Source organism: Dromaius novaehollandiae, chromosome 1 (assembly GCF_036370855.1).
Source record: "Dromaius novaehollandiae isolate bDroNov1 chromosome 1, bDroNov1.hap1, whole genome shotgun sequence".
Lineage (NCBI taxonomy): Eukaryota > Metazoa > Chordata > Aves > Casuariiformes > Dromaiidae > Dromaius > Dromaius novaehollandiae.
Window position 1 is genome coordinate 7,024,761 of NC_088098.1, and position 15,789 is coordinate 7,040,549.

Here is a 15,789-nt window from a genome sequence, read left to right on the forward strand (position 1 = left end):
ACATTCTTTTCACTCCCTTATTAAATGGTGCTAAAGTGTTGCTCTATTCCACTATCAAGACTGCTGCAATCTGTAATGGCTGAGGTGATTATTTCTAGAGTATGTGTATGGACAAGTCTTTTATCCATTACTGAAGCAAAATCCATCACGAGCTATTGAGAATATAGGATAACATTTCAAAATCATTCCAGTCCCTCTTCTTAATGTGTACCTGCATTGTGTGGGAGCCTAAATTTACTTCAAAGCTAATATGAATCTTTCAAAAACCCTCGTAATTTAGGGTGCAATTCAGATCGCATCTAGGCAGTTCTGTTGCTTACCTCCCTAGCTGATGGAGAGAGACAGACACCTCCAAAAAATGACTCACGAGCCTTCTCTTAAAAGAGGATGAATCACCCTCTGACCATTAACTTTGAGGAAATCTGGACATCTCGTTTTAACTACAGTCCTAATTTTTATAGTGCTTAACTGTAAAAAGTTTTAAACTGTAACTTTGGAACTGTTATTTCTCTCTTCACTTAAGAGAGAAACTGATGGACTCAAGAAAGCTCACACCTAGGCTACCATTTTTATAAAGCACAAAAATCTTCCTGGAAAAAAACAATATGTGTGCCAGCAGAGGTAAGGCAAAACCAGCAAGGGGGACTGAGGACTACCTGTTGTACCAAGTATGCTGGCAACAAGAAAGTTGACTGAATTTCAGAGCAAGTTATAGATGCTAGGTATGTGCTCAGTGTCTGGCACAGAGACTTTGGTTATATTGTATAGATAATTTTTTTATATATATATAATATTTTATATATTATTTCTATTAAATGTTTTATACAAATAAGTTGTGTAGGTCTACATACTCCCCCAATACATACATGCACACACACATTGTATGTTTGTGTAGAATTATATGAGATAAAAATAAACTTTTAAATCACAGTCTCAAGTCAATTTCAAGTATATAGAGTAAATTTTTTAATGTTAGGCTAAACAAAGTTCTAGTCAGTGCCTTTCCTATTTTGGATCAGATAGCTAGCTTATCTTCCTGACCTTTAAGAGACTACAGCATTTTCTTTATGCCATTTGCTGCTGCTTATTCACAGATACCACAACCTCCTCTGCATCAGAGAAAGTATGTGGTTGAGATACAAAGCCATACCATGAGAAATTTGTAAACAGCTTGTGATTTATTAGATTAAGCCTCCAGAATAGTGATTCAGTCTTGCTTCTTTTATTTCAGACAAAAAGTTCTTCAAGCATAACTCCGTCAGGCACTCAGAAGAAGGTGAAGAGGACTCTGCCCAACCCACCTCCAGAGGAAGCAACAGCAGGAACCCAGTCGCCCTATACCTCTGTGGGGTCAGTTTCACGCAGAAGGATTTGTCGGACCAACACTATGGCCAGAGCCAAAATTCTTCAGGATATAGACAGGGAACTGGATTTGGTTGAACGGGAATCAGCCAAGCTTAGGAAGAAGCAAGCAGAGCTAGATGAGGAGGAAAAAGAAATAGATGCCAAACTGAGATACTTGGAAATGGGCATCAATAGGAGGAAAGAAGCCTTATTAAAAGAAAGGGAAAAGAGAGAGCGTGCCTATCTCCAAGGAGTAGCAGAAGAGCGTGATTATATGTCAGACAGTGAAGTTAATAATACCAGGTCAACCAGAATAGAAACTCAGCATGGCTTGGAAAGACCACGTACTGCACCCCAAACAGAATTTAATCAATTTATGCCACCACAAACCCAGCCGGAAACGCAGTTTGCCCCTGCTACAAGTCCATATACTCAGTATCAGTATTCATCTCCTGCTCTGCCTACTCAAGCACCAACTCAATTTACACAACAATCACATTACCAACAGCAGCAGCCTTTATATCACCAGCAGGTTTCACCTTATCAGACTCAAACAGCTTTCCAAACAGGAGCTACTATGTCATATACTCCACAGGCTCAACCTCCACCAACTCAACAGCCTTCATATCAACTCCCATCACAGATGATGGTGATACAGCCAAAGCCAAGGCAAACTACATTATACTTGGAGCCTAAGATAACCACAAACTATGATGTGATTCGAAATCAGCCTCTCATGATAGCTCCAGTTTCAACTGACAATAATTATGCTGTTTCCCAACTGGGCAGTAAATACACTACCTTGGACTTAAGGATAGGACTAGATGAGAGAAACAGCATGGCAAGCAGTCCAATATCAAGCATATCTGCAGATTCATTCTATGCAGATATAGACCACCACCATACACCACGAAATTATGTACTGATTGATGATATAGGAGAACTTACTAAAGGAACAGGAACACTCGGTTCCACTTTCAGCCTCCATGAAAAGGATCTGACCAAAACAGATCGACTGCTTCGCACAACAGAGGCCAGGAGAGCACAAGAAGTGTCAGACTTTCTAGCACCACTGCAGACTTCTTCTAGGTTACATTCTTATGTTAAAGCTGATGAAGACCCAATGGAGGATCCTTATGAGCTCAAACTTCTCAAACATCAGATAAAGCAAGAGTTCCGTAGAGGTGCAGAAAGTCTTGATCACCTTGCTGGCCTGTCACAGTATTACCATGCAGATAGCAGCTACAGGCATTTTCCCAAATCTGAGAAATATAGCATAGGTAGGCTTACCCTTGAGAAACAAGCTGCTAAGCAGCTTCCAGCAGCCCTCCTTTACCAGAAGCAGTCAAAGCACAAGAAAGCTTTGATAGACCCCAAACTAACTAAGTTTTCACCTATCCAAGAAAGTAGAGACCTTGAGCCTGATTATTCAAGCTATATGACTTCTAGCACTTCATCACTCGGCGGAATTACTACTAGGGCAAGGCTTCTTCAGGATGATATCACTTTTGGCCTTAGAAAAAATATCACTGACCAACAGAAATACATGGGGCCAACACTGACTTCATCCATTGGAGCAAGCCTTGGGACTGCGCTAGGTCCAACCATGAGATCCACGTTACAAGATGAAACTGACAAGTCTTACAGCAGTGGTAGTAGATCTAGGCCCTCCTCCAGACCATCCTCAGTTTATGGACTTGATTTATCGTTAAAAAGGGATTCTTCCAGCTCTTCTTTAAGACTGAAAGCACAAGAAGCTGAACCCCTAGATGTTTCCTTTAGTCATGCAGCACCTTCTGGAAGAACTAAACCTACCAGTCTACCTATTAGCCAAAGCAGGGGAAGGATCCCGATAGTAGCACAGAACTCAGAGGAAGAAAGCCCACTAAGTCCCGTTGGTCAGCCAATGGGAATGGCAAGAGCAGCAGCTGGACCCTTACCACCAATATCTGCAGATACCAGGGACCAGTTTGGATCAAGCCATTCATTACCAGAGGTCCAGCAACATATGAGGGAGGAGTCACGGACTCGAGGCTATGATCGAGATATAGCCTTCATCATGGATGACTTCCAGCATGCCATGTCAGACAGTGAAGGTAAATTAGGCCTCAGACTGATATCTTACTATCACAACACAAATCCTCATTTCTATGCATGTGTCTAATTTTTATTATACTGCAAAGACTTGTTCTTCTTTCTGTTCCTTGGTGCATCTTCTGTGTATCTACCTTTTTTGGGTTTGATGTGTTTTATTTGATATTTTTTATTTTATCTTAACAACAGTTGTCTGGATGGTGTTAAGCTACTTTAGCATGCTCACTGTATTTTTGTTGATTTGCTTTCCTTTTGGTTTGCTTGTGCATTTTCCTTTTTATTTGTTGATGTCTACTTTTCTAAAAATACTATATAGACTATTCCATGTATAATACATGCTACCATCCCCCATCAGTACCTATGTGGACCATTCTCCAGTGACTGTGAGTCATTGAACTTATTTGCAATAGTTTTTTGGGGATTTGGAAAATAATTCCCAAATCCTCTAAAAAACTCTAGTAATTTTATTTGCATGAAATTTCATTATAGAATTCAAGAATTGATAATTCCATCTCCTGATGCACCATTTTAGAGCTGTTTATATGGAAATAGTATGTTCATTAAGTACATATTGTATGTTAGAACCATACAGAGTTTAACGTGATAGCAAAATAGCATTCTACATACGGCTTGTTAAAAACATCCTGTCATGTGGACTTCTGTGCATTCAGAATTGTGATGATGTAAGATAATATGTCATTTGGATGGTGCAAGACAAACTCGCCCTTCAATAAACTTGCATAAAGTATTCTACTTCTATTGGTGGATTATGCAACATAGCTGGTTTTATGCGCACCCCATACAGTACCTCTGACAATAAGCACAAGAGTTTATCTCACTTAGGTTCATGAAAGGGACCTTTCTGATGTATTATAAATGGTGCAATTAAAAAAATGTTTCTTCTAATAAGTACAACAGAATGATAAAGCTTATGTTAATTATGTACCAGTTTGTTTGACTCAGTTCAGACTTAATATATTCTAAATTGTTTAAAAATCATAAAGTCAGTTTGAAAGAAAATGAAGTTAATATGTTCAAATTGTATGTGCTTCCTTAACTCTTTCTTATGTGTATTTACTGCACAATAAAAGAGACTTTGCATGCGCTATATTGTCTGTAAATGGCAATGATTGTCTCAAAAGACACATTTGCATGATTATGGAGTAATATCGTTTATTTTTCAGGTTTACATTAACTTCAACCTTATTGCATTAGTTCTTTTTTACATAAGCTGAGTCTTTCATATCGGTTAGAAAATGAAACCTATTTGCTTTCCGGATACTGCAATATATTGTGAGATTTTGTTCTATAAGTTCTTTTCATATTTCTTAGATATTTACAGTCTATCCATGAAGTGTGTATTCCAGGGGAATTTCAGGATCATCAGCTTTTTTAAGTTTAAGCATTTTTAGTATTCTTAAATTCTTAGCACACAGAGCTCTCTAATTAAATGAGATGGCAGTTAAAAGGACCCCCCAGGTTCTAATTGGTATCATTCTTTAAAAGTAAGCAGGTGTTATCCTGTCTAGACTTGACTGATGGCTTTTAAGGGTCGTTGCAGTGTAACGCCTATTTGGTGCTATTCTACAGCATATTAACAAACAAGTCATAGGAATTTACATTTCTGCACTACACTGTTTTATTTTTCTTTTACATATTTATACAAGGTATATATGTTAGATGTTTAGTTGCATGTATTTTGCTTTTGAACTATTTTCTGATTAGATACACTCTTTCAGAAGTATTCTAATTCAATTCACAAATACCTTATTTGGTTGACATGTCCCTGAACACCAGTGCTTCTCCTTCTAATAATATTTTTTACAAATTCTATCAAGCTTAAATAACTTAATTTTGCACCATTTAAAGTAAAGTCTTGGGAAATCAATACAGTTTATATTATTTTCAAATTATCATAGGGGGTGTCTAACAGCATATAACTTAAACTGAGAAGAATTCATGTTATTTGGGTGTAAGATAAAAATTGCTTTAAAGAAGTAATTCCAGTTCTTCGAAGTTACACATTCTTCTCCCAGGACTGCACTTCTCTCTCTAGTGCCCTGACAATGGATAACTGTTATGATATATTTCATCCAGCCATTTAGAATACTTAAAAAAGAATAACTTGCCATTAATAATTATAATTTGCATTACAATTTACATTGATATTAGTAAGATTTCATTAAAATAAATCAGTCTTGAATGCAATCCTAGAAAAACACTTCTTGTGATAGTGGTTAGCAAAGCTGCAACTTTCCTTATTAGACATTTAAAATAAACATAAGTTAAGGTATTGATTTTAAAATGTTTTTCTTCATTTCAAATTGAGAGATGTGTTTGACTTCCTATTCATTTTTTATAAATCACATTCCATATAAATATCAGAGGGGCGTAGAAATAGGACTCTGAGCCCAAACCTTCTGTTTAAGTTAATTTCACTAAAAGCCATAATGTATTTACATACTGTCATGAATCTTAAAACCATACTATAGCACCCAAGTAATACATACAACAGGATTACTTTGAAAATAATGAATGTTCTGAACTTTTGAAACATGGGATATTTTTTCACAGTTTTGAGTGCCCTGAAAGCTTTGATGCAGCAAAGTAGCTCCTTATTAACCCTAAAGCTGCCACAGTTTCCACAAAGTGTTAAAAATGTTGAAGATACTCGTTTTCAAGGATGCTGAAACTAGTGCTTAATTTGATGGATGTCAGTAACCCCCGCTGGTCAGCTCAGTGGATGGAAATTGTACCTTTTCTCACCTCAAAGATTAGTTTTCTCTTTTATATGCTAGTTTGCTAATTCTGCAGTTAAGTTTAGAAGTTTAAAATTCAGCTGTGAAGACACCAAGAAAATTTAAGCTGCACACTGATTTTTCACTGTGCACACACCAGTTGGAAGTATACAATATCTTCTTTACCGATTGTCTTTGTTATGACATGAGATTGCTTGTAGTGTTGAGGTTCAGGGTAACACTCTGCCAACAACAGTAGTGTCTGTTAAGTGTGTCTGACTGTAACACAGCTAACCCGGTGTAATTTTCCATCTGTGGGATTTAGGGTGACCGCTGTTTGTTTGCTGATCTAAGGTTTTTTGAGCTCTTCAACCTGGAGTCCAATCTCACTTTTTTAAAGTGTGTGCAGTTAACAGCATGGGACCTTACTCACTTCAGTGGGAGTTTTTACAGATGGAATAATCTGGCGGCATTTATTAGATTTAGAAACATGGTCATAGCCTCTACGACTATCAATGCTTCAGCTTGGCTGTTCTCAGGGTTCCAACTGAAACAAGTCACAGCTAATCAAGCCAAAAACAATTGTGTGTGTGTGTACATATGTGTGTGGTGTGTGTGCCTATATACACATACATACATATTTTCTTTTTATTTCATATAAAATACACACATCCATCCTAGTTTTGACAAAAAACATAGGCTGCTCTGAACTGCAGTATGGAACTCTGCAAATGTGCTAGCTTTTCTAAATAAGAAATCCAACAAGAGTTAGCTTAGATGAGACAAGAAGAAACCAAATTTCACTCTTTCTCCTGTTGATCTAATGACCCAGATTATGATAGTCAGCATTAGTACCTGGGATCAGAAGAATGCCTTAGGTTCTTAATATGTCTCAATCAGAAGTTCTGGTGAGATGGGTTATGAAACAGCCTGGTACATGCAGGTGGCCAGTCAGCTAGCACAAATGTGCAAAACACAAAGGTTTTGCCTATTAGACCATAACAGTTTATTAAAAACAATTGATCAGTAACTAGTCACTAGTTAGACAAGATTCAACTTTCAATAAAGTTTCTTTTACTTCTTTTGTGCTGGTCTAAATAATGTTTTCAAACCATTGTTAGATTAAATTTGTGCACACATCAGAAGGAACAGCCTGCATGACATCTGGACCAAGATTAAGATTTGTCCAAAGACTTACTCCAATATGTGATGGCTTTTTACCGCATAAACAATATTCTTTTTAAAAGTTCATGTATATATATTAGTCCTATTTTTAGAGAAAGTTAGTGAAACAATCATGAAAAAGATCAACTTTTCCCATAAAGCTTTTTTCCAGTCATCTGTTAAACCAATTAGATCATGTTGACTTTAACAACTGAATAGACAAAATTATGTATCCTACAGTTTGCATTTTAAATTCTCTTCTGTGTCACAGAACAATTGCATTCATCCCTGTTATTATAGCAACAATTACCCTTATTTTGGGTTTGAAATTTTCTGGTGTTTTTTGCTGAAAAAAATACTGTCTTTCTTCTAATTCTACATTTATGTCACTTATTAAAACATTAAATTCAAACTTTCAGTAGTATTCTAATTAGCTGCATATAGCTTTGCTTTACACTGACGGACAGTATAGAGGAAAATCTCTCTGCTGTATAGCATAAATATTATTGAACACGCAAGAGCTGATTCTGATCCCAATAGAGTGAAACCTATGTCAGTTGACCCAATACTCAGTAGGCATAAATCTGTGTATTTACAAAACTGACTTCAATGAAACAGTGTTATTTCATCCCAGAAGAGTGTGTCATGCAATAGATTTTGTACCAGTGTGAAATTGTTGCAAATATAAGAACATTAAGTCTCTAGGTTTATTGCATGAAGACCATTCCAGTTAACTTTCCATGCGAAAAGAAAGTGCATACTGCAAAATCAGTGAATGGCATTCGAAATGAGAACACTTGCAATATTTCTGCTTAGAACTATGAAGAATGTAGATTGGTTTTGCTTCATTTCTTCATTTAGTAAAGCAGACTCAGTTTTCATATGAATAGTTTTAGACATCTCCAAAATATTTTCAAAAACATTAAATTCAAAAGTTTAGGAGTTTGTTGTGGGATTTGAGTTTTGAGGGTTTTTCTTCTAGCCTACTGAAATATATCTACTTTGACTGTTTTTTCATCAAACATTTTAGAAATGTGTGACATCAGCAGTCTACTTCTGAACTACCAGAAGGAAGGAAATGATTATAGCATTCTGCAGTGGGTTTCTTCTGATATTTAATATCCATAGTTTAATATCCACATAGCCAGAATCTTCTCACGCTGCTTTGTCACCTATAGCTAAATTATGCCTGAGTTCAATGTCTCTAGTCTTGCCTGTAACTTTGCTTTAGCTGCATGGCCAATTAATAACCACTATGCATGTTTGCTATGCGCAATGCACATTACTGCCCTTTGCCCAGCACTGGATCAGAACATTTGACCTGTCCTTGGTTTTCAAAGCCTATCACCTCCGTCGTGAAGAAACAGATTGGTTTGACAAGCCCCGGGAATCTCGTTTGGAGAATGGACATGGCCTCGACAGAAAGCTGCCGGAGAAGTTACCCCACTCTCGGCCACTAAGTCAACACCAAGACCAAGTAAGTGTGCCTGTAGTTTTATGAGTGTGTAAAAGTTTGATCATTATACTCTCTGATAGTCTAGGGGCTATGAGATTAATCAAATTCCAGATAAATTCAGTTGAAGTGCTGTTGAACCTGCATTTGTCATCAGGACTTGTGGATGGCCTTAAAATAACATCATTTATTTTCTCTAAATTTTAGTATTAATTTTGCAGGTTGTCTTTTAATTTCTGAAACATATCTGAAAGGAATTAATCTGCTGACCAGTACTATATATATATTAGGTATTCCTATTAAAAAAAGATCCAGTGTGGTCTCATTTTACCTTATCAGCTTTATCCCATCCAAATTCAAGCCTCATCTTTTAGTAATTTAAAGAAGAGTTGCTTTTATGCTGTTGACATTGGTCCCCACTGTTAGTTAGTCAGAATAATCCCAACGCTCTGTGGTCAATTACCGAATAAATCAGCAAGACTACGCTGATCTAAGGATTTGTTTAATTTATAATAATGAGAAAGAAAAATATATTATTCTGTTTTTCAAGCTTGTATACTTTGAAGTCTAGTTCACCTTAGTATACAACCATATATCCTCTTTGTATTAATGAAGTTTATATATTTCATACAATATATTTAAGTTCTTCACTTTCTTTTGAGCTATCATTTTTACTGATTGATTCAGATTATATTCTGCTTTCTATGAGATGTAATAGGAGTAATAGAAGGTATGACATGGCCCTTTGGACTACTTAATAGCTTAATGTACTCATGTTAATTCCTAGATCACATCTAACCAGCAATATACTGCTCGCATGTAGCCTTAGAAACTTTTTAGCTGGTGAGCATCTTCCCTGACATTTGACAGTAGAATACAGGTTTTATGAAGTAACTATTCATATCTTATACTACAGGCTATTATTTACTTTTACTTTTCTCTCTTTTGCCTATAACTAGTTTAGCATGTATTGAGATTTACACCGCCTAGGTTGTACTGTGCCTGCCCCCTTCTTGTTGGGAAAGAGGGCTTTACAAGATATCAGACAGTCTTACAGGAAACTATTCAAATAATTCACACTGCAAATCACCTTTATTGCAGGAAAAAAGATGCTTTAGAGACTTTGCAGTTCTTAATATCACTAATACATGCAATATTACAAAATATCTGCATGTCTGAGCACTTTAATCCTCATGAGAAAAGTGTGTTCTTCAGAACATACATATCTGACCACTACAACATCATGATGTAAAAATAAATATTTTACTTTGATAATAAGGTTTCTCCAAGAGAAGGGTTATTAGCATATTGAGCTCTGTGATGTGGAGATGGTCAGAAAGATAGATAACTTTTTAAACTCCATAGCTTTTACCGTTGGAAATTGGTCCATGGAATGTTACTAGTAATAAATGCCAAATCATTGTTTTTATCTCTCGTTTAAATAGCACTACACCAGGACCGGTTGAAAGACTTTGATAAGAATTTTCCAGAAGGAAAATACTTTTACTTCTTGAAGCTATTGTGATATTCCCATGTGTAGGTGGAAATAGACATACTTCGTTTAAAATATTACCAAAGACATTTTTTAAGGCTTTACAAAATCTGGGATGGAAATTGGAAGAGTGAACACTTTCTAAGTAGTTCTAAATGGTGTTTTTGTTAGTGTAAGCTTTGTGAACCAAAATTTAAAGCTGCTGCAGAAGAAAATTTATTTCAAAGAAAAGGTTTTATAACACTTTTCTCTTCATCCGTTTCAATCCAGTTTAGCTTACTGTCATTCACCCACTGATGAAAAATCATTTCAAAGCATCTGCAGAAGAGAGAAATGCCAACTCTCACCAATTTTGCATCATCTACCTTGTCAAAATGTTGCACAGAGCTCATGTATGCTAAATATCTTCTGTGAACATTTGTTTGAGATAATAACTTAAAGCAAACTTATTCTTACGCACATCTGAAAATGAAATTACTTTAAGATACGATAACAAGGGTCATACTCATTTTAAAAAATTGTGATCATTAGTTTCATATTGAATTCGCAAAGTAAAATACCCAACAGTAGAAGCAAATAAATCAATATTAACATCTGCATTTTTTAACATCCATTTTATATTTCAAGGCTATCAAGAAAAATAAACAATTTGGGGGTCAATTAATTTGTTCAGCCAAAGAAAACAGTCTGTAAAAGCTTTTTCAGTCCTGTCCCTTCTACAACAATAAAATAACAGAATTTGGTGTCCTGTGCTGCCTGACTATAAGCCCAGTTCTGCACAGAGAGCTGTAGTGTTCGGGTACAAAGTATTTTGGGGCCAAAAATGACAAATCATTCCTCATCCCAACCATCTGAACAAGCCCAGCATCACCTGGAGCTTTGCTTGTCACAAAGGCCTTTCAGAAATCAGTTAGGATGACAGCTTTCTGGTTAGTACAGTAATTAAGCCATCACAACTCCTTTGATTTTCCATGCTGAGCTGAAACTGGCCACAGAAGGAAGTGTTTGCATCAACAGCACTAATCTGCTTCTCATGTATCAAAGTTCCCGGATTCACTTATCCACCATAAATATCCCATCTGTATCTGCTTTTTAAAAAATGGGATGATTTTACCTACCACTGCCATATTTATATTCCAGAACATTGTTTCACATGTGTGAAACTTCAATTTCCCTACTATAAGAAATAAAAACTATTCAGTTATGTCCCACAGAGCGTATGCAATTAAAGCTAATACGTAAAGCACAACCCTGTGCTTTTGAAGGCAGAGTCGTGCGCAGCAGAGTGACAGCCCTGCACTTCCAGGGTTCCACGGATTTCTTACAGCCCAGCGGATTAAGCTCACATTTTGTAGTATTAATATTAAAATATATTTGTTTCTATAGCAACTTCTATGGTGCTATTCTTAAATCAAGTTAAATTGCAGTGCAGTTTAGGATCTTAACAGCTGATTCGGTGATTCTGAACCACTCACCTGAGAAGGGTGAACATGGTTTAAAGCTAATCAGTGCACAGTCTATTGCAGCCCCTTGATTTCTCTCACTGATCCCTGTTGACCCCAACAGTTTAATTAATCACTGCCAGTTGTCAAACAGCTTCTGCCAATCTCCAGGGATCAAGGTTCTTTTTGTGATTATTTTTCTGTGAAAACTACTGGTATACCCTGAAATAAATTGGCTGTTTCAAACAGGATGTGAAGGAACAGCAGGAGGAGGTGCCATGGGAGCAAGAGATCATGACACGGAGATGGACAGTGAGAGTGTATTAATGGAAGATAAGTAGCCCCTCAGTGAGGAGTTTTAAACACACAACTTGCAATGATCAAAGGTGGCCTTTGTAAGCCCTAAGCGAATAATAAAATCCCAAACTTATCATAATAGCAATATATTGCCATTACAGTTCAGTTTGGCAACAATTATCTAAGCAGAAAAGAGAAGGCTAGGGCTCTGGAGATGAAACCTTTCAAATGTTAATTCCCTGTTCCTAAAGGCTCTTAGGAAAGTATATGCTTATCTTGGCTCATGAGTCCATACTGGTTCCCTTGAAACAACATTTAAATCAAGCCCTATTAAGAGCACTTTTGCTTATTTAAAAAATGATGGAAAAATGGTGGTTGTAAGGTGAGCAATGGGGTTAAAATGGGAAAATAGTTTGTGAATGTGACGTAGGAGGCTACCTGCAACCTTTTGTTCCACAAATGATAGTTCCCTTCTGCTTAGTTTTGATTGTTTTCAAATTCTCTGGGAGATTTCATTAAAATTGTAGCAAACTGTTTCTCTGGAGCTTTCTTTGGGGGGTGGGGGGAACATTTCATTTTTCACATGCTCTGGAAATATGATGACAAATAGGGCATTGCTAAATTTAGTGTAATTGTAAAATTGTAAATTTTCAATGTCTAATCTGCTCTGAGTAAACTGTCAGCAACCCCCGCACTACAAGTCAAGAGACTTTTTTTCTATGGAATTGAGCAAGCAGTTACTCATCCTTTTAGTCACCCAGCAATATTTAGTTCACTGCATGGCAGAATGACTTCTACGTGGAAAATCAGAGTCCAGTACTGAGCTCAGTGCAGAAGCGCTGACCACTTACTCTGGCTTGTGCTAATGGACAGGAACATTGTGTATGTTTGTTATTTTTTTCTCAAATACTTTATTTGCAAAATACCACATCATCAGCAATCTATCAATAGTGAGAACTCTCCATCTTTAGGGTTTCTAGAGAACTTGATATTCCTGCTCCATGCAGCGGAAATGTAGCTGTAGCTGTTCAAAGGGACAGGATCACCTTACCCATGGCAGTCCCTGGTGCCGGCTTCCACAGGGCTCCCACACACATGCCAGAGAAGCTGTGATATACTGAAATTAGGCTAGATACTCTCTACCCCATGGCCCTGAAGATCCATCATCTTTTTCCTGGCTACCTAGTTCTGGTAAAATTTCTGCTGAAGACCTTATTTCCTAGAGGACTACAGCCAGCAATAACCAGTGAGATTCACATTATCAGTCCTATTTTGGCAGAAGGAGAGGTGCAGCATCATTTAAAAGCAGGGCTTACTGTGGCTATGTTGGTCTGATCCAAAGCCCGGTTTGTTATGCCCTTTGCCTGGAATACTAAAAGCAGAATTGCAATTTATGCTTTTTAGTCTGTATACTTAAATAAAGCACTGGAGAGATTTAATTTTTTTTGATTGTTCTCTTTGCCTTATAGAGTGCTTTTACATGGAATTTCTATGGAATTTCTTTATCAGAAAAAAGTGTCAAGACAACAAGGTGGAAAAAAGGGGTATTTAAACTGATTTTCTGTAACAGCAGAAAACCTGTGGAAATTTATTTGCCATTCACTCCATTCTTCAGAAGGGCTGTAAGCTGACTAATAAAATGAAACATGTGATGGGATCTCAAGTGCCTGGAGGAAACACTTCATACTCCAGTTTTCACTTAACTCACTGTGATGCAAACCCCCAAGGGCCCGCTGAGTAATGTGCCAAAAAATGTGTCCTGAGTCCCATGTCAGCCTCAAACAGCATGTTAGGAGGGAAGATACACTGGAGAGTTAAGATGTGTGTGTAATCAGAAGATGATATTGTCAGGGTTGATGACCCTTGACTGCAAGGGTCATTAATAAAGTGTACTAGGTGCTCCCAGAAAGGCGACGAAAGGATTTCCGTGGCAAGGACAGATAACAGGAGTCTGTGGGGTTTGTAGCAAACCAACAAGGGTTCAGGCCACTTCAGCCCTGTGACCTAAATCTAGGCATGGGGAATGGTGTGTCCTCCATTCCTGCATCCTAGAAGATGAAGGCCTGCCTCTTTGAGGCCATAGCCCTGATTTATGTTGTTGTGGTTTATTGACATCCCTATGGATTTTCACCGGGGTAACTGTGGGAATAATCAGGTTGAAGGGCCCCTTGGCACATGGTGAGGGGAACTCACCCTTAGTGAAAGATAGAGAAAGGTGTGAACAAATGGAAACACCGAATGATTTGTGTTCTTCACTGTTTCAATATGTTAGTAGATTTCAGGTAAATATGGTCATTATTGTTTAAACTAAAACATCAAAACCAACATCACTGTTCTTACTTGCAGAGTCTATTTACAGCAAGCATTGTTCTTTCCTATTTATTCTTCTGCCACTTTCAGACACATACTGTTCCGAAGGTAAATGTCTAATGTCACATTCAATTTAAGTACTGATTCCCACTAACAATAAAAAAAAATAATAATAATATGGTACCCTGAATGCTAATAAACTTTAATGCTTTTATTCATAACTTTATGAATCACCAAGATTTATACTTATCATAAAATTCTGGAAGTAAAAGTAATGAGAAACTAATAGACTAAAGTAGGAGACTATTTTCTGATATATTTGTCAGCAAATTATATACTATATGGTGTTGAATATTCTTGGATTATTATTTATTCAGAAAAGCAATCTTGCTAAAGAAAGATAAGATGGGGTAATAAAAACAAATTGTGAACAGAAGTTTATGAGCTGTGATGTACCTTAGTTAAATTGAATTGCTTCTACCGAAATGGATCCCAGTTAAGGATCTGGTCCAGTGTGTTTATACAACTTCCTTCGAATTTTATTACTTTGCATTATTGTTTATTTATTTAATTAAAGTACAATTAGATTACTCTTCCAGTGTAGATTTTTTTACAATTTTTTATAAGCTACATATGACAAATAGGTTATTCTTACTGTTAAATTTCACTTACTGAATTTTTGATAGTGTCATTAAAAACATAACAATGTCCCTAACCCTTTACAGGCATAGAAGTCTCATGGCACGTTATACACTCCCAGTAGTATTAGACCCTATATATTGGCAAAATTCCATGTTAACTCATAAAGTCTGACTGCTTTCAAGTTCTGATTTATTCTGGAGTACTTCTGTTCACTACCACATCCATGGTGCCTTTTTTGTCAAAGATTAATTATGGCCAATAGCACTCTTACTGTGTTATGGGAGGATCTCGGCTTTCTAGGTGCAGCATAAACCACTGAAACTGATTTATGAGGAAAGATATATAAACTCCTTTGCTCGCTCTGGAACTGAACTAAGCAAGTCACTTGACTTCTCTGTCTCCCCTCCCATCATTTGTTTGTGCTCTCTGCTAGCACCATCAATTCAGTAGGGAGAGACTGAGTTTGAAGTGCTTAGTTCAGAAGGAGTTTAATCCCCTTAAATGCTTCTTAAATAAAAATAATAGTAATAAACACTTGGCAGCAGGCTGGTGATATACTCAGGCTGCTGTACATCCATGCTGATTAATATTATCCCATTGGCTTCTTGAATTCCCCCAAGGGTCTGAGCTACACGGTCCCAAGCAGGCAAGCTCTCTCCTCTCAGTCAGGGTATATTGGCTCGGGCTTGGCACTAATGTGGCAGAGGCAGAGAGGTTATGGGTTCTTCTTTGTTTCTGAAAGACAAAAGACAAAGACAGAAAGAGTGTGTGGTAAGTGTGAGCTGTGTTAGTTTTGTAACCCTCTACAAAGGC

The 15,789-nt window shown here is 37.0% G+C and overlaps 1 protein-coding gene across 1 annotated transcript in view; it reads left to right on the forward strand.

Moving 5' to 3' along the window:
- Window positions 1-15,789, forward strand: part of PCLO (piccolo presynaptic cytomatrix protein) — a 368,844-nt gene that overhangs the window by 205,769 nt on the left and 147,286 nt on the right. The window contains exons 7-8 of the mRNA XM_064504922.1: window positions 1,232-3,440; window positions 8,681-8,817. Coding sequence (XP_064360992.1) covers window positions 1,232-3,440; window positions 8,681-8,817 — 2,346 coding nt within the window. The remainder of the gene's footprint in view (window positions 1-1,231; window positions 3,441-8,680; window positions 8,818-15,789) is intronic.